Genomic DNA, 22,330 nt, shown 5'->3' on the forward strand with positions numbered 1-22,330 from the left:
GTGAGAGGGGTGTAGACTCCAACCCAGCTATTTGTCCCTCTGCTTTATCTCACACCGTTTCCGGCTGCTGTCACCTGGGCGGCTGCAACTGGCGACGCCGTGGCTGCTGTAATCCAAAACGGAAGATACAGGAATGATTAATAAAGTAGTTAATAGTCGTTTATTTTTCTGCACATGTCGGCGCTGTACTTCACTAACAGAATCCTGAACTGGAAGACTATGCAGGATGGGTTAACCAGAGTATCAGCGGATAATTGTGTCAATTGGAATGGTTACCTTGCACAATCGGATGACCTTTGATTGCCTGCTCGCTCAAATAAGTGTCACATGTGCTTTTATGGGTCAAGAATGCAGCACCGGCTAACATTGCTAACGAGTCGAGGAACAGAATTCACCTGGAGTATTATATTCGATAGTCTGTGGATAAGATTTAGGAAGTGTGGGAAGGAAGGCTCAAATGAAAAGCTGTTACACTACAACTGAAGTTCAATTTTCCGGAGCACCAGGATGCTGGTGCGGTAATGAATAATTAGTGTCAGAACTTAGTGTGCTACAGATGAACAGCTATTCGACTTACAGTAGATGTTCAGTCGCGTGTTTTACTCGTGATCACTTTCGTCTCTCCCACTTCCCCGGAACAATGGCCGCACCTGCAGTTCTCGCAGATCGGTCCAGACACACACCCTTCGGTCTCACAGATCTCCATTAAAATTATGCACTTTCATATTTACTTCTTCTGGAATCGTTTTCCGACACACTGAGTAAAATGGATGTTTCATTTCTGGTGATGAAATCCACTATATTCTCTCTCAGCTTCGGCCACCCCAGTGAAAGCAGAATACGTTTGTTCAACGTCTCCTTGTAGCATACACACTCAAATTTGATAAATCTTGTCTTCACTCTCTCCGAATCTTCCAATGATCTCCTACAATGAGGCGGGATCCCAGTGATCCCAATGATCCCAATACGGCCGATATAGTGTTTTAGAAATATTCAACACTGCTTTACAATCCTCGAAGTTGATACCCGGAAGAATAAAGACAAGCATGCCAAATGGCTTCGTTACCGCCCTATCAACCTGCACAATCACGCATCCCACCTCAAAGGTCCAGATGAGCATCTCAAGAGGAACCTTGTGAAATCCGCATTATAATCAATATAATCGATGAAGCTTTAATCAGCGGCCAATCGGGAGTTTGGAGAAGAGGGGATCCAACAGGTCCATCGTCCAAGAAGAAAATACAAAACTGGGTCGCAGCAGCATGATAAATGTTTGACCAAGGGCCAATGCGGTCACGGGAAATTTGGAGAAGAGGGGATTTTAATCAGATTCATCGCAAGAGGATAAAAAGCAGGAGCAGTTCGCGGCATGGTAATAGCATTTTGAACAATAGGCCATTGGGATGAATTAATAAAAGCAAATCAAAGGAAGGCAGGGGCAAGCGCAGTGGACAACGGCTGAGTGGAGATAGCGGGATTGGTGATCTTAAGGCTTTACCTCTTCGAACTTTCAGCAAAGAGAAAGCAAGAGAAAGAAATGCTCAGTGTTTTTATGTTTTCTCTCTCTCTCCTTTATATCTGCTCAGCTAGGGAGGGACGACAGCCAGGATAACGCAATGCTTTTCTTGTGGGATGTTGGAAGACGGGAAAATCTCCAGTATCGGTAACCATGACAACTGCGAGAAGTGCATCCAAATGCAGCTTCTAACAAAACGCATTAAGGAGTTGAAGATGGTACTGGATGTCCCAAGTTGCAGGACATACGAAACCAGATGACAATCAGGAAGGGGAACGATATTAACGAGGCTGTGTAGAGTAACCCCGCAGCCACCTCACAAGATGGCTTTATATAATCGATTTCCCCTTGAAATTTGAGAAGAAGCTAAAGCCAGATGTATCATTATTACCGTGGAGGAAAGGAAATTACAGAAGCATGAGTGAGGAGTTATCCAGAATTGATTGGAAACGAACACTGGCAGGGATGACGGCTGGACTGTAATGGCTGGAATATCTGGAAGCAATCCCGAAGGCACAGGATGTATACATGCCAAAGAGGAAGGTATGTTCTGAGGAAAAGACGGCTGAGAAGAGATATGAAAAACAACATAAAAATGCAAAAAAAAAGAGGGAGTATTACTGAGCAAGAGTAGTGGGGAACTGGAGGATTGAGAAGCTTTTAAAAACAAACAGAGTCAATAAAAAGTCATTATGAAGGTAGAGATAGAATGTGAAATTAAGCCAGATAATGATTTGAGCAAGGATACCAAAAGCTTCTTCAGAGACATAAAGTGTAAAGAAGAAAAGCGAGTGTGGATATCGGACCGCTGGAAAACGATGCTGGAGTTGAAGCAACGTGGGACCATGAAATACTGGACGAACTAAATACGTATTTTGCATCAGTCTTCACTGTGGAAGATACTAGCAGTGTGTTGAAAGTTCCCGGTGTCAGAGGGTGTGAACTGTGTGAAGTTACCATGTCCGAAGAGAAGGTTATTGGGAAATGAAATGTCTGAAGGTAGATAAGTCATCTGGACTAGATGGTGTACACTCCAGAGTACTCAAAGCGTTGGCTGAAGTGGTATTAGTGGTGATCTAACAAGAGCCATTTGGCTTTGGTATGGTCTCGGAAGACTGGAAAATTACAAGTATCCCTTCACAATTCAAGAAGGAAGAGAGACAGAAGAAGGAAAAATCTAGGTCAGTTAGTCTGACCGCAGCGGATGGGAAGCTGTTGGAGATCATTATTAAGGGTGAAATCTTAGGGTACTTGGAGACTGATGGTTTCGGCAAGGGAAACGCTTGACTGAGAAAGCTGTCAGAATTATTTGAAGAGATAACAAGCCCAATAGACAAAGGGGAATCATTTGATGCTGTGTACTTTGATTTTCAGAAGGCATTCGACAAGGTGCCATACATGAGGGTGCTTGACAAGCATGATATTACAGGAAATGTTCTACCATGGATAAAACAGTGTCTGATTGGCAAGGGTTAAAGAGTGGGAATCAAAGGAGACTTTTCTGACTGTCTGCCGGTGTCTAGTAGACCGATTATTTTTACGTTATATGTCAATGATTTGGATGATAGAATTGATGGTTTGGTAACATTTGCAAAGTCCCGTAACTTCCATAACTCTGAAGAGAAACTCGCCGTTCTGTATTTACTTGTATGGTCCTGATTTCTGCTCCAGTATGATGGAGCAACATAGCTATTCGTATGCGTCACAGTATCCATGGCTAGCCAGGGCATGGATACATTGGTTAAGACAAAACAATCTAATCTCTGCCGCTAGTCTGAAGCATATTCCATCAGATATTGCATGACCAATATTACAAATCCACCTTTACTCAAACGCCCTCTTTACCTTCAATGAAAAAGTCAGGAACTTGGAATATTAAGCAATTTGATCTTTCCTACTGCCAACCCTGTCTCCAAAATGAATACTCTTTCAGGTTGCTTGCATTGATCCGTCGCCCAAGCATTTCATTCTTTCCCTTCATAACAAATAGTCCGCCAATCCCATCAAATTTATTAGTTTGCATATTGCGTGTCCAGCTGGTAATGCCTCTACCTGTGCGGTGAAAGTGCTGCACGAAGTTTCAGTAAGCGACAAACCAGCAGTAATACTGTGGAGCAAAACATACTGTACGTTTAAGTGTTAGCAGTGTAGCTTAAAAAGTGTGTGAGTACTGAAACGACTCATCGACATTGTAGAAAATACACTTGAAAAAACCGCTTGGAGGACAAATAGTGGATTATTACTTTACTTTATATCTTAAAACAACGGCTTTGAAAACACGGAAGAGAGATCCTCAGCCCAATTTACGATCCGCTGTAAAATGCGACAAATGTTTCTTTTAATCTCACCATGACTCTTCATAATTTTTTTCAGTCAGCTGGACGAGGAAGTGGATGGACGGTTACTAAATTTGCTGATGACGCAAAGGTTGGAAGAGTTCTTGATAGTGTGGAGGACTGTCAGAGGTTACAGTGTGACATCGATAGGATTCAAAACTGGGCTGAGAAGTGGCAGATGGGGTTCAACACAAATAAATGTGGGGTTGTTCATTTTGGTAATTCAAATACGATGGCAGTATATAGAATTAATGGTAAGACTCTTGGCAGTGTGGAGGATCAGAGGGATCTTGGGGTTCGAGTCCATGGGGTCTCAAAGCTGCTGTGCAGGTTGACTGTCTGGTTAAGAAGGCATATGGTGCATTGGCTTTAATCAACCGTGCGATACAGTTTAAGTGCCGATAGGTAATTTTACAGAACCCTGTAGCATTAGCAATAGGACCCTGGTCTGCCCACACTTGGGGTACTGTGCTCATTTCTAGCCACCTCACTACAGGGTGGATGTGGAAACTATAGAAAGGGTGCAGAGGATATTTACAAGGAAGTTGCCTCGATTGGGGAGCACGCCTTATGAGAATAGGTTAAGTGAACTCGGCCTTTTCTCGTTGAAGCGATGGAGGATGAGAGCTGACCTGATGGAGGTGTATAAGTTGATGAATGGCATTGATCATGTGGATAGTCAGAGGCTTTTCCCCAGGGCTAAAATAGCTAACACGAGAAGGCACTGATTTGAGGTGCTTGGAAGTAGCTACGGAGGCGATGTCAGTGGTAGGTTTTCTACGTAGAGAACAGTGAGTGCATGGAATGGGCTTTAGGCGACGGTGGTGGAGGTGGATACGATAGGGTCTTTAAAGAGACTAATGGATAGGTACATGGATCTCAGAAAATTAGAAGTCTATGGGTAATCCTAGGTAATTTCTAAAGTACTTACATGCTCGCCGCTGCATTGTCGATGACATTGGGGAATTCCTATGACAGTCGCGTTGGTGTTAGAAGCGGAAAAGACATGGGAATGGGAAACATAAAACTGCAGATTTTCGAAAACTGAAACTGAAACAGACGACGCTGGTTGGTACAACGATGAAATAAACGGATGTAATATTTCAGCTGAAGTACATTGCCTGATGCACTTTGGCAAATATTCTAAGCTCTGTGGCTTCATCAGAACAAAGTTCAAGATTCAGCCTTTCATAAGGTTGTGACACATATGTGATAATTGAAGGGAAAATACTTAATTTTGCTTAAATTTACAAATGCACCTGATGTACAAAAGTTGAGAAAGAGAAATTCATGCATGAATGAGCAGATATGAAGAGAATCGGTGTGTTCAGATGAAAGTATTAGGCAAATACCAGAACTCTGACAGTAGGCAATTCTCAGAATAAATTGGGATGATTGGAAACATAGTTCCTTCCCTCCAAGAGTAAACTCGAGTAGCTACGCATTAATGTACGGGCAACATTGCATCTGAAGCTGTGTTGACTTTTCTAACGCTGGGATTTCCGTCCCAATTTGTTACACAACTACTGAAAAACATGCCGAGTTCCATGTGAGATCTGGAATTTCATTACTAATCAGTTTTATAATTTCCTTCAGTTAAGGGTGGTGCAGGCACCATACTCCCATATCTCTCCCCCCCACACGCCATCCCCACCAACACCTTGAACCGAAGGTTTGTTATCAATACTTCCATGGAAATTATAAGCTTTCCCGCTTCCTTCGACTAACTTCGTGTCCCTGTGATAATTACTATGTTCATACGCTTAGAACATTTCATGCAGACTTATATTCCAGTTAACAAATATCTTGCTCTGCAGTACCGTGAAAAAAAACAAACACAAATATATCACGACCAGCACGTAGTTGTATTACCAACCTTCTGTATTTAAACAAATTGGTTTTGCTCATTTTTGTGGAGATCTCAGACTCCTGACTGCTAAATATTTGACTGAAACTGAATAATATACACCGATCATCACAATCTGTAGTCATGCCCCAACGTGAGGTGCCCGTTCCCTCTAGCACCGGCCATTTAGTGTCAACAGATATTTCACTCCATTTCTGAGCTCCCCTCTGAACTTTCTCTGTGTAAGTGTGTAGATGCACGTGTTGGTGCAGGTACTGAGGAATTTCATCATTAATCCAACTTGCTGCAGGATGTATACTGGGGTATTCAAATATTTGTCTGTATAAGAATAATTCTGCATTTGCCAGTTCATGGAGTGTACGACATAGGGAAGCCACAGTAATACGAAATTGGCTGATAGCGCAAACAACAGGATCATGGAATTCCGTCGGTTCTTCAATTCTGGATCCTTCTGATTCACGCTGTTGTTCCGGAGACTCCGACGGACTCTATTTGCCAAGACAATATGTCGGACCGTTAAAACGTTAAACAATAGAATTAAACAAATCGGTAATAAAGGTGTTAAGATACTATCAAATAACTCGTAGTCTTTCCACGCTGGTGACGTTAAATATTCAGATGTGTAGACGCAGCGCCATCGGACGTTATTTATTACGATCTCTGGCTCCATTATAAAGTAAAACGGGACACACCTCGCAAAGCTCACTACAACAACAGTCACTAAAACCGCAGCCGCTGTTCGCTCCGTGCAGTATCGTTCACGCAGCTTTTGACAACAGATTGCAACAAAACGATCGAAAGTGAATCCGACTGTGAACCAAACAGAACAGTCCGTGATGGCGATACTGAGAACAAGGATCAGAGCGCAAATTGGATGAATAAACAAGAAATCAGCGTAGTTATAAATTCTATTACAGTGTAGTATGATAGCAGTGAAGATAACCCCCATCAGGTCCGCAGTTGCCATTCCCACCAAGTAACGTGTGATGCATTTCGAGAGTCCACACTTGCCTCGAGAAAGGATCACAATCGCCATTATATTAACTGTATGAAAAAGAAGAAAAAAAGCGGAACATTAGCGGAAAATTGTTCATTAATTTTTCTATATTCCATTTTAAATGACGTTCTCTTTCGAGTTCTGCTGCCTCTGTGCTGTGCACGTCAGTTTGCAGTCAGATTGTGGAAACTCAGTCAGTCAGAGTACCCCCGCTGCACAGCGGTGGATCCGTTTTTCAGGAGTTTGCAAAACAAACTTCGAATGCCTGAATCCTATCTTTCAGTGAAGGCAGAACATTTGTTCGGGGATCATAGCTGCAGTTGAACAGCTGAGCAAGTACAGAAATCAGTTGTGAAAACGCACATAGAAGCCAGCTATAGCAACTTACTAAGAAAGCCAACTGCCGCAAGTACGGGATAGTAAAGGTTCACTATGTAGTAAATAGTTGGATACCCCATTTTGAAGTGGCAATTAGTGGTACAGAATTTGCCAAGAAACGCTTTGTTTTGTTGAATCGTTCAATCGGCTTTTATGCAGCTAAAAGAAGGTTGCTGAGCTCATTAGTGTGGCAACGTTGTCAACAACATCAGCTACAGTTCAATGAACAAATACCCTAGTTTATTTTTGCTCATTGCGTCAGTGATATTACACAGATTTTTTCTTGTTATATTGCTATATTTTTATATTGTTTTATTGTTATATCAAGAGACAGAGAGAGAAACTGACTACAGCCCTGCTGCCTGCTTCTGGGTTGCTATGGAGAGAGAGGAGGAGTTGTATGATGGACAGTTGATGTTTACATAAGCTTACAGCGTGTTTGGGCTTATACAAGGACACTTTTGCACACAGTCAGAGTCGCAGCTGGAAGGAGACCAACGACAGGAGAGTCACTGGATAGAGCTTTCGAGTGCCCACAAGGGTGGGTTGAGGATCGATCAGGAGAATCGATCAATGTAGAAGGTCTCTGATCACGGTGTGCAGAAGGGCCGACCCTGAGGAGGCTACCCTTGCCTGGGTGGTAGTTTTGCCTCGAAGACTGTAACCTTTGTGATAAGCTACGTTTGGTTAACTTGAGAGTGGATTCGGAGCCCGATGACGGAAGATCAACGGCACCTGTTTATTCGTTCTTCTCCTATTGTGGATTTCACCTTGGCTTACAGATACCTCTTCCCTACCCCCCACCATCAATTCCGCGCATTGAACTGAACTTTCTTACATTACCATCGTAGGACTTTAAATCTTGCCAACGAGCTGTGGAATTGTATTTGCACACACACACACACACACACACACACACACACACACACACACACACACACACACACACACACACACACACACACACACACACACACACACACACACACACACACACACACACACATCAAAATCAGACTCCAGGCGTGGTCAGCTGCTGCTGGTTTATTTAAACCGTTGCGTTTAAGTAACAGAAGGAACACATTCCAATCATCATACAGGGATCAGAAGTGGAGAGAATGAGCAGCATCAAGTTCCTGTGTGTCAAGATCCCTGAGGATCTAGCCTGGTCCCAACATATCGATGTAGTTATAAAGATGGCAAGGCAGCGGCTATACTTTATTAGGAGTTTGAAGAGATTTGGCATGACAACAAATGCACTCAAAAATTTCTATAGTTATACCGTGCAGAACATTTTGACAGGATGCATCACTGCCTGGTATGGAGGGGTTACTGCACAGGACCGAAAGAAGCTGCAGAAGTTTGCAAATCTAGTCAGCGGAATCTTGGGTACGAACCTGCAAGTACCCAGGAAATCTATAGGGAGCGGTGTCTCTAAAAGGTAGCGTCCATGATTATGGACCTCCGCGCCCAGGACATGCCATTTTTTCACTGTTACCATCCGGTAGGAGGTACAGACGCCCGAAGGCACACATCCAGCGATTCAGGAACAGCTTCTTCCCCTCTCCCATCCGATTCCAAAATGGACTTTGAATCGTTGGACACTAACTCAATTTTTTTTTTCATATAGAGTGCTTTTGTTTTTTACACGTTTCTTAGTCTATTCAACGTACACAATTGATTTACTTGTTTATGTATAACTATTTTTTTATTATTATTATTATGATGATTTTCTCTGCTAGAATATGCATTGCATTGAATTGATGCTGCTAAGTTAACAAATTTCACGTCACATACCGTGATAATGAACCTGATTCTGATTCCTGCAGTCTTTTAAAAGTGCCTCCTCCACCTTCGCCGCACTTATCACTCTCTGCAGATAAAACCTACCCCTGACGTCTCCTCTGTACCTGCTTCCAAACATCTTAAAACCGTGAACTCTCGTGTTAGCCATTTCAGCCCTGGGAAAAAGCCGCTAACTATCCACACGATCAATGCCTCTCATCATCTTATTCTTCTACTTACACTTATATCTCATCTTAAACGTCTCAGTGTGTGGTATATCCCAGGGGAGAAAGGGGGTTTGAGAAACAACTGTCAGTGTAGAGATTTCCTTCTGAGGGAGAGAAAGGCTGATAGTCTATGATCTGTATAAGGCTAGGCACCTGATAGTGATGAACTGAAAGACACTGGCCAGTGTACAGATCTCCTTTGAGAGAGAGAGAAAGACTGAGAAACACTGACCATGTACGGATCTCCTGAGAGAGAGGAACTGAGAGGAACCTGTCAGTGTACAGTACCTCCTTGAGGGAGAAGGATTGACAGATACTGACGAGTGCAGAGATCTGCCCCTGAGTGAACGGGATTCAGAGACGATGGTCAGTGTCCTGATATCCTCCCAGAGAGAGGGACTGACAGGCATTGGTCAGTGGACAGATTTCACATTGAGGGACAGAGTAGAGAGACCAAATGGTCACAAGATATAGGAGCAGATTTCGGCGATTTGTCCCATTGAGTTTGCTCCGTCATCTCACTATTTCATTCTGAGCCACAGTCTCCTGCCGCAATCAGACTCCGAATAATCAAGATTCTATCAAGCTTTGCTTTCAAAATACTGAATCACCTTTCCTCCTTAGTTACCTGTTGTAGGAATTTCACACATTCTCACTCCCTGGGTAAAATAATTCCTCCTCATATCCGTTCTAAATTGCCGTCTCTCTATTTGTAGGTTGCGCCTTCTCGTCTTAGACACCCCAACAACCATCATGAGAAACATCCTCGCCATATCCACACCATCGAGAACTTTCAGCTTTCGATACATTTCAATGAAGTCTCTCTCTCATCATTTTTCTGAATTCCAGAGATTAGACGCGAGGAACCATCAAAACATCTTCATTAGATGACAGAGGGGAAAGCTGATAACGAATCGCTGAATGTGTGCCATCAGGCAGGAACTTGGAAGCATAAATTGGAAACAGATATTTTCAAGGAAATGTACAGAAGAAGTGTGGCAAACGTTCAAGGGATATTTGCGTGGAGTTCTGCACAGGTACTTTCCAATGAGACAGGGGAAGGATGCTAGGATGCAGAAACTATGGTGCACAAAGGTTGTTGTAAATCTAGTCAAGAAGAAAAGAAAGCCTACGAATGGTTAAAAAAAAGGTAATGATAGAGATCTAGAAGATTATAAGGCTAGCAGGAAGGAGCTTAAGAATTAAATTCGGAGAGCCTGAAGGCGCCATGAGAAGGCCTTGGCGGACAGGGTGAAGGAAAGCGTTAAGGCATTCTACAAGTCGGTGAAGAGCAACAAGGTAAGGCGTGAACGAATAGGACCAATCAAATGTGACAGTGGAAAGTATGTATGGAACCGGAGAAGACAGCAGAGTGTCAGTGTCCGGTCATGTCCGGAATCCGCGTTCCGCGTCTAGATCCGGTCCAAGAGTTCCGGACTCCGGGTCTTGTAGCTGTCCCGCCCGGCCCCTTTCAGCCTGTTAAGATCAGCCTGGATCAAGGAGGCACATCTGTGGCCAATTCGGCTGCAGGTGTTTATAAGGGGCCGTGGGACGGAGACCGGGCGGGTGGTCGTTTTGTTCTGTATCCTGTTCAGACCTGGTTGCCACCCTGCTTGAAATCCTGTCCTACCCTGGTTGCTGTCCTGCTCGGAATCCTGCTCTGCCCTGGTTGCTGGACTGTTCTGTATATGCTCTATCCGGTTGGTCTTGTTCCCCTGCTTCTCTCCTGTGCGCTGGTCCCGCTGTTCCGCCTTATTCTTCTTGCTTGGGCTGCCACGCTGTCGGTTGCCTTTCACAATTTACCAGTGTATCACGGTAGTCCTGCTGCTCACCCTGGACCCAGCTTCATACCCGTTGCCTCCGTCGGGTGGGTCCGGCCGGACTGCCGCTGTCCGGCGTGGGTTCTGCTCCCTCCTACCAGTTGCTTCCGTCGGGCGGATCCGGCCGGACTGCCGCTGCACGGCAGGGGTCCTGCCCCTTCTTACCTGTTGCCTCCGTCGGGCAGATCCGACCGGACTGCCGCTGCCTGGCGGGAGTTCTGCCCCTTCCACCTATTGCTCCCTAAGGGTTGTGCCCCGGACCTGCCCAGGTGTCCGCGACTGGACCAGGCCTCCGTGTTTTCCGCCTGGAAAGCGGCCCTGCCCGGGATCCCTGCGGCCAGCCATGAGGAATCTGCATTACTGCCTGCCCCAAATATTAAATATTTTTTTTAATATCTTAGACACCCCAACAACCATCATGATATACATCCTCGCCATATCCACACCATATATTTAAACATATTTATTTATTTATTTGTTTTTCTTTATTTTCTATGGGAGAATTTTTCTTTATCCGCGAAGTTTCAGAGGTGACTGGAAAGATGTTTTCTCTCTTCCTTTTTCTTCTAATATTATCCTCAAATTGACTGCCCAAACTTTCTTTCCTTTTTTCTTTGTTTTAGTTTAGTTTAGTGGGTTTTTTTCCTCTTTTTATATAACAAAATTTCCAATCTTTTTTTTAACGATTTGTTAAGAGGAGTTGTGGTTTCTTGTTTATATTATATATATAAAAAAGCGTGAAATTATGCTTATCTGATTTTGACGATTGTGTTGCTCCTAAGGCATTTGTTTAGCTTTATTACATTTTCGCTTCAGTAATTCATTTGTAATTATTTTCTAGTTAAAGTTAAGGTTGTTGAAAGTAAATTAATTGTCTGTGATGTATCGCGGCATGCGATGATGTCACACCCGGTTTCGCCGCGTCTTGTGGGTAAATACCGGTTTGGAGAAACGGGAAGGAGGGGGTTGTGTGTGCAGGATCAGCGCGAGAAAAGTTTCTTTCTACGCACTAGAAACATCATAGAAGCGACGCCGTAAGTTCATAAGATAATCGATATGTTGAAGTAAAAATGTTAACGCTGATTCTGTTAAAAGTAATGACGGTTGATAAAGTTTATTTTCTTGTGCAATTGAAAGCGTTGCTGGATAGTTTGTGTGAAGTGTATTTAAAGCCTCTTGATGGCGTAGGTAGATTCTGACTGTATGTTGCACTTTAATGAGACTTTAATGTAATATAGTTTGTTGTACTTTTACTTTTACAAGTATTTATGATATAAATGTGATGCCAAGAAGGAAGCACACACTGTTTATATTTTGTATTGTTTTATCAACAGTTTTCACCATACGTTAATGTGGAAGAGTGAACAGTAAACGGTTAATCTTACTACGGTAGTGCCTTCATTGACTTCAACACCTGTACGAGAACATTACAGTGAAACGGCGGCATTACTAGGTGTTTCGACAAATGGTATGATGACCACGCGATCAAGTGTCAAGTCTTTGACATCCAGCGCCAGGAGCAGTAGGGCATCAGCACATAAGGCTGTCCACGCAAGAGCTAAAGCAGAAACCGCTAAGGTGCGAGCGTCATACGCTGAAGAGGAAGCAACACTGAAAATGGAAAAGGCTGCCAGAGAAGCCGAAAACCAAAAGGAAGCGGCTGCCAGAGAAGCCGAAAACCAAATGGAAGCGGCTGCCAGAGAAGCCGAAAACCAGTTGGAAAAGGTAACGGCAGAAGAAGAGTTAGAAGTCCTGGCGCTACGCCGAGAAGCCGAAGCTGCCAGGGTGGAAGCAGAAATATTAGAAAGCGCTGAAGAAATGCACGTTCTAGATGAAGTGAAATCTATTTCAGAAAGGACCAGATTGGAATGCACTAGCGAATACGTCCCATCTCAAATGTACCAGAAGATTCGTTCGTCCTCTCCATACTTATTTGCTAACGTCCCATTTCATGAGGAAGACAATTTACCCTTGCAACTTTGCAACAAACTCAACAATGAAAGGGCTGACGATAAATAATTCCCGACACCAAACTTACCAGATTTGGCCAGAGGAGAGGCAAAGGCTGAAGTCAGAACAGCAAATCCCATATGCCCGCCATATACGCTCAGTCATATGCCCGCCGACATATTCCCCCAGCCAGGGTGCCACTGGCAGTTGAACCAATGGCACAGTATTTAGCACGACGAGATCTCGTCACTTCAGGACTATACCAGTTTGACGATAAGCCTGAAAATTACTGTGACTGGTACTCCTCATTCGCAAACGCAACCGGCGGAGTCCAGCTCGAAGCAACCCAAGAGTTGGATCTTATGACGAAATGGCTGGGAAAAGAATCATGCGAACAGGTGAGACGCATACGTTCAGTGTACATCAACAACCCCAAGCTAGCCTTACGCAAAGCATGGGAGAGACTTCGGGAGTGCTATGCGGCCCCTGAAATTACTAAAATGGCACTATTTCGACGGCTGGAAAATTTTCCTTGGGTGTCAGCCAAGGACCACACTAAACTAAGAGAGCTCGGAGATGTACTCATGGAGATTGAAGGCGCTAAAGAAGACGGCTATTTAACTGGCCTGTCATATTTAGATACTTCATACGGAATTAGAGCAATCGTGGGCAAACTTCCGTTTGGGCTGCAGGAAAGGTGGGTGTCTATTGGCTCAGAGTACAAGGAAGAGAATGGTGGTCGCTTTCCTCCCTTTAAGTATTTCACTAGGTTTGTGTGCAAGGGGGGGAAGAAGCGAAACGACCCTAGCTTCATGAGTCAAGGTAGCAGTACAATTCACACCAAGACAGTTAAATCCACTTCGAATAATTTTACCATCAATAAACCTGTCTCGGTGCGTAAAACCGAAGTCTCTACAACTAACAATGACCCTAGCAAGAATTGTCCATTGCACAACAAACCCCACCCACCCAAAAATGCAGAACGTTCAGAAAAAAACCCATTGACGAGAGAATGGCCCTCCTCAAGGAGAAAATAATTTGTTTTAAATTTTGTTCGTCTACCTCTCACCTCGCTAGAGAGTGTACGTTCACCGTGAAGTGCTTGGTATGCAATAGCACTAATCACGATGGGGCCATGCATCCCGGCCCGTTACCGCAAACCGACAAAGTTCCTTCATCCTCACAAGAGGACCGTGGGGAGGGAGAATATCACTCCAAGGCAACCGTTGTCAGCTCGAGCTGCACAGAAGATTGCGGTCAAGGTCAGTCAAGCCGTTCTTGTTAAAAGATCTGCCTCACTAAGGCGTACCCTAAGGGAGCCAAAGACAAGGCCAGCAAAGCCTATGTAATTCTGGACGACCAGAGCAATCGCTCACTAGTCAGACTGAGTTCTTCTGGCATCGCAGAAACTTCTGGCAGGGAGTCAGAAGGCTTCCAGCTCAAGTCGCTGGATGGTAAAATTGTCATCTGTCTCCCTCCACTCTTGGAGTGCAATGAAATCTTGAATAACCGCACTGAAGATACTACTCGGAAGATACGTTCTCAGGGTGCACAATGTCAGGCAGCAGGTCAACACAACGCTCTCTTCGCCCACCGTCCGGATCTGGGCGGGGTGGTGATAGGAGAGGTGTGCCTTGGCAACGTCACAAAACGACAGTTCACACACTCAAGATCGACGTGCTAGAGAGTGGCCGCCATTCAATTTTTCAACCCTACACAAGCTTCATGTGTATCAAGGAAGAACGACAAGTGTAGTAAAGTAACCGAGGAGGCACTGGGACAGTCAGTCTTCGCTGAAACCGAAGAATCAATACGGACCACCGACCGCTTTCAGCGGTTCTCCACCTTGAATTCCTTAGTGAGAGGATTTGCGTTCCTCATTTACATGGCCAGATCCCACAAGCACACATCCCGAAATAGTAAATGCAAGGGATGGCACAAATGAGACTTACCTCGCACTGCGGACGAATTGGCCCAGGCAAAGGACGTCATCCTTAAAGCAACTCAAAGAACAGCCTTTGCAAGGGAGTTTTCGGCCCTCCAAGCTAATAAACCAATACCAAAGGACAGCCTTTTGAGGAAACTCAACCCGATCCTGAAGAACGATCTCATTTGCATTGGAGGCCGGTTAATACACTCTCATCTTTCAGCAGCAGAAAAGAGCCCAGTAATCCTGCCCGAAGACAGCCACGTGTCCTTACTGCCCACACGCCATCACCATGAACAGGTAAGGCATCAAGGCCGTCACCTGACAGAGGGATCAATCTGGGCAGCGGGACTGTGGATCTTGGGAGGCAAAACACTGATCAATTCAATACTCCACAAATGTGTAACCTGCAGGAAACTGCGAGGGAAGATGGAAGTTCAACGTATGGCGGACCTCCCACCAGAACGCCTCAATGCCTGCCCTCCTTTTACATATGTGGGGCTCGATGTATTTGGTCCCTGGACTATCATCACTAGACTCACCAGAGGAGGACAAGCAGAGAGCAAACGGTGGGCCATCATGATCAGCTGCATGAGTTCAAGAGCGGTACACATTGAGGTAATCGAATCTTTAGATACATACAGCTGCTTTACCGCTTTCAGGCGCGTCTTTGCACTAAGAGGCCCTGCAAAACAGTTAAGGTCTGATTGCGGCACGAACTTTGTTGGAGAGCCCAAGGAGCACGGGATGGACAAAACGGTACAAAGGTACCTCAGTAAGCAGGGATGCAACTGGGAATTCAATACACCACACGCCTCTCACACGGGAGGCTCTTGGGAGCGGATGATTGGCATCGCCAGAAGGATCCTTGATTCAATGATTCTGCAGCAACACACCCGACTGACCCACGAAGTACTGTGCACGCAAATAGCAGAGGTCACAGCCATCCGACCACTCCTATCTGTGTCTTCTCCCACGGAAATCCCCTTCATACTCTCGCCATCAATGCTCCTTACGCAGAAGGCAGGAGCTCCGCTCCACCTGAGGACTTCTCAGATAAGAATTTGTACACAAAGCAATGGAGACAGGTCTTGCAAATCAGTTCTGGTCTCGTTGGAGACATAAACATCTAACCTTTGTTCCAACATAGACAAAAGTGGACAGAACCTCGCAGGAATCTTCAAGTTGGAAATTTAGTCCTGCTCAGGGACAAGCAAATCGCCCGCAACTGCTGGCCAATGGCCAGAATCACTGCCACATTCCCTGGTAGGGATGGACATGTCAGGAAGGTTGAGTTGAAAACTTCTGACCGAGGTGATGTGAAAACTTACCAAAGACCAGTTGCAGAAGTCGTTTAACTTCTGCCTAAAGACTGATCGTGAGATTGAAGTTTTGTATCATATTCATAGTCCTTGCAAAGGTCAGGCGGAGAGTGTGTTGCCCTTAAGGCATTTGTTTAGCTTTATTACATTTTCGCTTTAGTAATTCGATTGTAATTATTTTCTAGTTAAAGTTAAGGTTGTTGAAAGTAAATTAATTGTCTGTGATGTATCGCGGCATGCGATGACGTCACAGCCGGTTTCGCCGGGTCGTGTGGGTAAATACTGGTTTAGGGAAACGGGAAGGAGGGGGTTGTGTGTGCAGGATCAGCGCGAGGCAAGTTTCTTTCTACGCACTAGAAACATGATAGAAGCAACGCCGTAAGTTCATAAGACAATCGATATGTTGAAGTAAAAATGTTAACGCTGATTCTGTTAAAAGTAATGACGGTTGATAAAGTTTATTTTCTTGTGCTATTGAAAGCGTTGCTGGATAGTTTGTGTGAAGTGTATTTAAAGCCTCTTGATGGCGTAGGTAGATTCCGACTGTATGTTGTACTTTAATGAGACTTTAATGTAATATAGTTTGTTGTACTTTTATTTTTACGAGCATTTGTGATGTAAATGTGATGCCAAGAAGGAAACAAATACCGTATTTATTTTGTATTGTTTCATCAACAGTTTTCACCATACGTTAATGTGGAAGAGTGAACAGTAAACGGTTAATCTTACTGCGATCGTGCCTTCATTGACTACGGTGTACCTTCGTGTTTAGTTCAGTGTTTCTACACCTGTACGAGAAAGCTACAACAATATATACTTTATTTTGCTGTTTATACGTCTTTTGTATTATGTGTTTTCTAAAACTTCTCTTCTGATTTGTATATATTTTCCTACTGGAATATCAATATAAAAAGATTGATAGGATTGTTCATGGCACCCCGCTTGACAAATAAAAGATATCAACTCCGGAGAGGCCGCTGCAAACTGCATCGCGCTGCCATCTTGGATCCGATATGATGAAGGATCACAGCAGCCCAGTCAATGGACTGTTTATTCTTCCTACTCCCAATAGGTATGAGCTTACACAGCATCCACACCAGGGCCACTAAGCTCAAATATCGTTGTTTTCCCCAGCCTGATCAAAACTTCTAAATATTAACTCAGCCCATCACACTCGATGACCTCCACATACATAACACCTAGTGACTTTATGTACATACAATCTATCTACAATGTAACAGTTACTTCTAGTTGATTTCATAAGAATGTTTTTTATTTGTTGCGTATTTGTTTCTTTTATTATGTTCTTTATGCTTGCTTTGTTTTATCATGCTGCACCAGATCTCGAGTAACAATGATTTTCATTTTCCTTTACACTCGTCCACTGACGAATGACAATAAACAATTAATCTTGAATCCTAAATATCTAGATAAAATTTTGCAAATCAATGCCCCCGATGTACGTTTAGAGCTAATAGCACTTTCCAAACCAAACTCCTGCCTGCGTTTTCATTGTTTGCATCCATGTGTTACTTATCCGACTAATAAATAGTACGTTTATTGTCGGGAGGTATTGAACACTGCAGTGGCCGGGGTCAGTTGTTTACTTTGTTAATTAATCGCTGCATTGACATCACAGGGTATTTAAATGCACGTATGAACTGTTCTCTGAATTTAGCCTGAGTCACCACATAAATAAATGTGTTTGTGCAACAGCTTAAATTCTGTAACATGTACCCGATCTGCTCGAGGATATATTCGGAATCGGTGTAATTGTTGGGATCTGTTCGAGAAATGTTATAATTTATGAAATTTACAACAGTGGGTAACCACAGTAGTATGAAACTACCGGATATAGTGAAGAGTAAGATAGCCGACCTCCTCCTGCTCTCCATCTCCGGGTCACTCCGATTGTCTCCCTTGCTCTGACCCTTTAATGCCTTGCGCACACGACTGGCCAATAGGATGTATCTGACTGTCAGAAAGTTGAGAAGCAGAATTAAAGCAAAGGGGATCAACGGAGTTAAACTCTTGTCCAACCTATCAAATGCCACCCATCCGTATTCAGTGTAATAACCTGCCCTTAGTTTGCAGAACCAAAAACCGTTATTAATTCGCCCCCCTGGGTTATGTATAAAATACACAGGAACGTTTTTAAAACAGAATAGTGCGCAAGTTGTTACCAGAACTAAGACCGCAGTTTTTTCGGTACAATATTTTGTTTTCATCTTCTGGCAGCAAATCGCAACAAATCGATCGAAGGTGAAAGTAACGGTGAGCCAGACGGAACAGTCTCTGGATGCACACTGCAGTACAAAGGTAATGCTACATACTGGGTAGATATCCAAGAAGGATCCTGGGAAATAAAAGCTGATCCGCCTCAGTATGACTGCAGTGCTCACAGCCATCAGGTCCGCCGTTGCCATGGCCACCAGATAGCAAGTGGTGCAAGTGGAGAGGCCGCACTTTCCCCGGGACAGGATCGCAATCGCCACAAAATTCACTGCAAAAAAGAGAAGAGAAATAAAATCGAAAAAAAAACTGGAAACAATAATTTTCTGTACCCGACGTTTATGATATTGAAGGATTTTTTGAAATTTAAAACATCATATTGCCCACCAGTCTCCCTTCTAAACATCCAATTTCACGTCTAGGCAAGACAAAGTGTTGGTATCAGCTTGATATTTTCTTGTTGATGTAATGCTATAAGTTGAAGGAAATAAGCTGCAGAGAGAGGGAGGATCCTTTGGGTTAGACCTGCAATCAGTTGACGATGGGACAAATCAGAAATCTGCAACTGCGTAGCAACGCCCCACAAAATTCCACGAACCGGCAAATTATGGGCCTCAGCATATAGATCTCTACAAAGTCCAGCCCGCCTGACTGGAATCCAAGCATCTTGATTTAGCTTACTGTTGATAACAAAAATAGCACTTTTTACATAAATACTGTGTGCGCTTCGTTTACAATCCGAACCAAGATCAACATGTCGGCGGCTCCTTGTGGGCAAACTCCATGCAGGAAATTCACTAGAAATGAGATAAACAAAGGAGAATACAATTTCCAATTTCGAGAAGCGTGATGGTGGGTCCTGCACCAGAAACTGGGCATCTGACATGGTTATTTGGTCAAACATGAAATAGCCAGACGGCTAGGGTATCTGATACCTTGTTCTGCTCATATTATGTCAAAGCAATTCAAGCAGCCTCGGAAACCGGACGTAGCTCAAGTGGAGGGAAGTTTTGACTCGTGGACGTGGAAGCTTTAGAGGGAGTGCCGAGGAGGACGCTATCTGGAATAGATGGCATGTCTTACGAGGATAGGTAGAGCGAGCGAGTGTTTCTTGGCAGCGAAGGAATCTGAAAAATGGTCTAAAGCGGGTGGGCAAAATCATAAGACGTGCATATAGAGTGGATAGCCTGAGATGGTTTTTGGCGGGGTGGAAATGGATAATACAAGAGGTACAAGAGGAAGGAATTAAAAGGGATTTTGGAGGAAAGTTCTTCACGCAATGTGTAATGGGTGCATGCAATGCTCTGCCTGGGTCGGTGATAAACGTGAAAACATTGGGGACGTTGATGAATCTCTTAGGTGGGCACATGATGACAGGAAAATGGTTATGAGTGAGAGAAGGATTAGATTGACCGTAGAGAAGGTTAAATCGTCGGAACAATAGCTTGGGTTGAAAATCATGTACAGTGCTCTAATGTTTTATTCCATGGGCAACAATGCTGGGTAACATGTACTGTGCTGCAATGTTTTTATGTTCCATGTAGACAATGATAGCTAACATGTACTGTGCTGTAATGTTCTATGGGCAAACATCATGCTGGATGACAAACAGGGTAATAGGCAGAAGTGCACATGATTTCTGCTATCAAGCGGTGTTAGGCAAGCAAATTGGAAATATCGGCACATTATTTGAACGTAAAACTGATTGGAAAGGATTGGACAGCCACTCCTTCCAGCTCTGGGTGGAAAGCGAATTATCACAGAGAAAATATCTGTGATGAAGAAGTCATGATACCAAATAGGATCATGAATCTTTCATGTATCTCCCAGTTGGGCATATGGGAGGAAAAGAAACACCACTTGTTAGGTCACAGCCGGTCGACGCATTGAACCGTTAACAGTGAATATGCATGGAAATCAAGATGGAAACAATCCTAAGGCGATGGGTAAATTGGATAGGAAGTCCCGGGTTTATCCATAATTTTCATCATAATGACAATCAATTTCAGCGGAAGTGTTCAATTATAACATTGAGCGATAGGGAGTTCTTTTGAAGGGTATGATTTGGTGCAGGGAGATTGGACTAGGCATAAGATTATGACAGCATGGACTAGGTGGATTGAACGCCTGTTTCTCTGCCGCAATATTCTGTGTCTCAATGGCTCTGAGAGCCAAATATAATGTTTTCTGCTTTAGTCTTGCCTTTTGTTTTTGTAAAGTTATTTCTGGAAGGCACCGAAAGAGCACAGGTCAGATGAATTTCTGTCCCAGCCATCGATCCATTACATTGGCAGCAAAGACCGAGAAAGCTGTTACAATGCTATCTGGACTTACCAACTAAATCATAAGAAGAATGGAAGGTATGGGGAAATTCTGGCGCAGATTGTTGTACATGTGGTGTACATGCGGTGAAAAGCGGGGGGCAAGCATAAGTGGAGATGTGGAGAAAGCGAACCAGCTGAACAACTTCTTCAATAGGTTCGACAGCACAATCTCATCCTCACCGCAGAACTCCACACCAGGCTTACTTCCCTCACAGGAAAATAGCCACTCACAGGAGACCTTGCCCACGCCCAGGATTACGGCTGCACAGGTGGAAGGTCAACTGAGGAAGATCTGTACCAGAAAGGCGGCTGGACCGGATGGAGTTTCCCCACGATTACTGAGGGCCTGTGCGACTGAGCTGGGAGAACCACTACAACGCATCTTCAACATGAGCCTGGAGCAGAGAAGAGTATCCAGACAGTGGAAAACATCCTGTATTGTCCCGGTACCGAAGAAACCACAACCAAAGGAGTTGAATGACTTCAGACCTGTTGCCTTGACGTCGCACGTGATGAAGACCATGGAGCGGCTGATAATACAGAATCTGAGGCCACAAACCAGGCACGCCCGGGATCCTCTTCCTCTTCAGTTTGCGTATAAGGAGAAGGTGGGAGTGGAGGATGCTATCACGTATTTGCTGCACAAATCACTCTCTCACCTAGATGGGGTCAGTTGTGCTGTGAGGATTACATTCCTTGACTTCTCTAGTGCCTTTAACACCATCCAGCCCAAGATCTTAAGGCACAAACTAACGGAGATGGGGGTAGACTCTCACATGGTGGATTGGATAGTGGACTACTTGACAGATAGACCTCAGTATGTGCGGTTGGGAGACTGTAGGTCTGACACGGTGGTCAGCAGCACAGGAGCGCCGCAGGGGACCGTGCTCTCTCCGGTCCTGTTCACCCTGTACACATCAGACTTCCAATATAACTCGGAGTCCTGCCATGTGCAGAAGTTCGCTGATGTCACGGCCATAGTGGGGTGTGTCAGGAATGGACAGGAGGAGGAGTATAGGAAACTGATACAGGACTTTGTGATATGGTGCAACTCAAACTACCTGCGTCTCAATATCACCAAGACCAAGGAGATGGTGGTGGACTTTAGGAGATCTAGGCCTCATATGGAGCCAGTGATCATTAATGGAGAATGTGTGGAGCAGGTTAAGACCTACAAGTATCTGGGAGTACAGTTAGACGAGAAGCTAGACTGGACTGCCAACACAGATGCCTTGTGCAGGAAGGCACAGAGTCGACTGTACTTCCTTAGAAGGTTGGCGTCATTCAATGTCTGTAGTGAGATGCTGAAGATATTCTATAGGTCAGTTGTGGAGAGCGCCCTCTTCTTTGTGGTGGCGTGTTGGGGAGGAAGCATTAAGAAGAGGGACGCCTCACGTCTTAATAAAGCTGGTAAGGAAGGCGGGCTCTGTCGTGGGCAAAGTACTGGAGAGTTTAACATCGGTAGCTGAGCGAAGGGCGCTGAGTAGGCTACGGTCAATTATGGAAAACCCTGAACATCCTCTACATAGCACCATCCAGAGACAGAGAAGCAGTTTCAGCGACAGGTTACTATCGATGCAATGCTCCTCAGACAGGATGAAGAGGTCAATACTCCCCAATGCCATTAGGCTTTACAATTCAACCGCCAG

General features: G+C 44.3%; 1 protein-coding gene across 1 annotated transcript; it reads right to left on the bottom strand.

Moving 5' to 3' along the window:
* Positions 1-5,870: 5,870 nt before the first annotated feature.
* Positions 5,871-6,755, bottom strand: LOC140733792 (probable G-protein coupled receptor 139). The gene has a single exon (XM_073057543.1). It carries the CDS (start codon positions 6,753-6,755, stop codon positions 5,871-5,873), a length of 885 nt encoding a protein of 294 aa, XP_072913644.1.
* Between the last annotated feature and the right edge of the window lie 15,575 nt (positions 6,756-22,330).

This window comes from Hemitrygon akajei, chromosome 9 (assembly GCF_048418815.1).
Source record: "Hemitrygon akajei chromosome 9, sHemAka1.3, whole genome shotgun sequence".
In the NCBI taxonomy this organism is placed as follows: Eukaryota; Metazoa; Chordata; class Chondrichthyes; order Myliobatiformes; family Dasyatidae; genus Hemitrygon; species Hemitrygon akajei.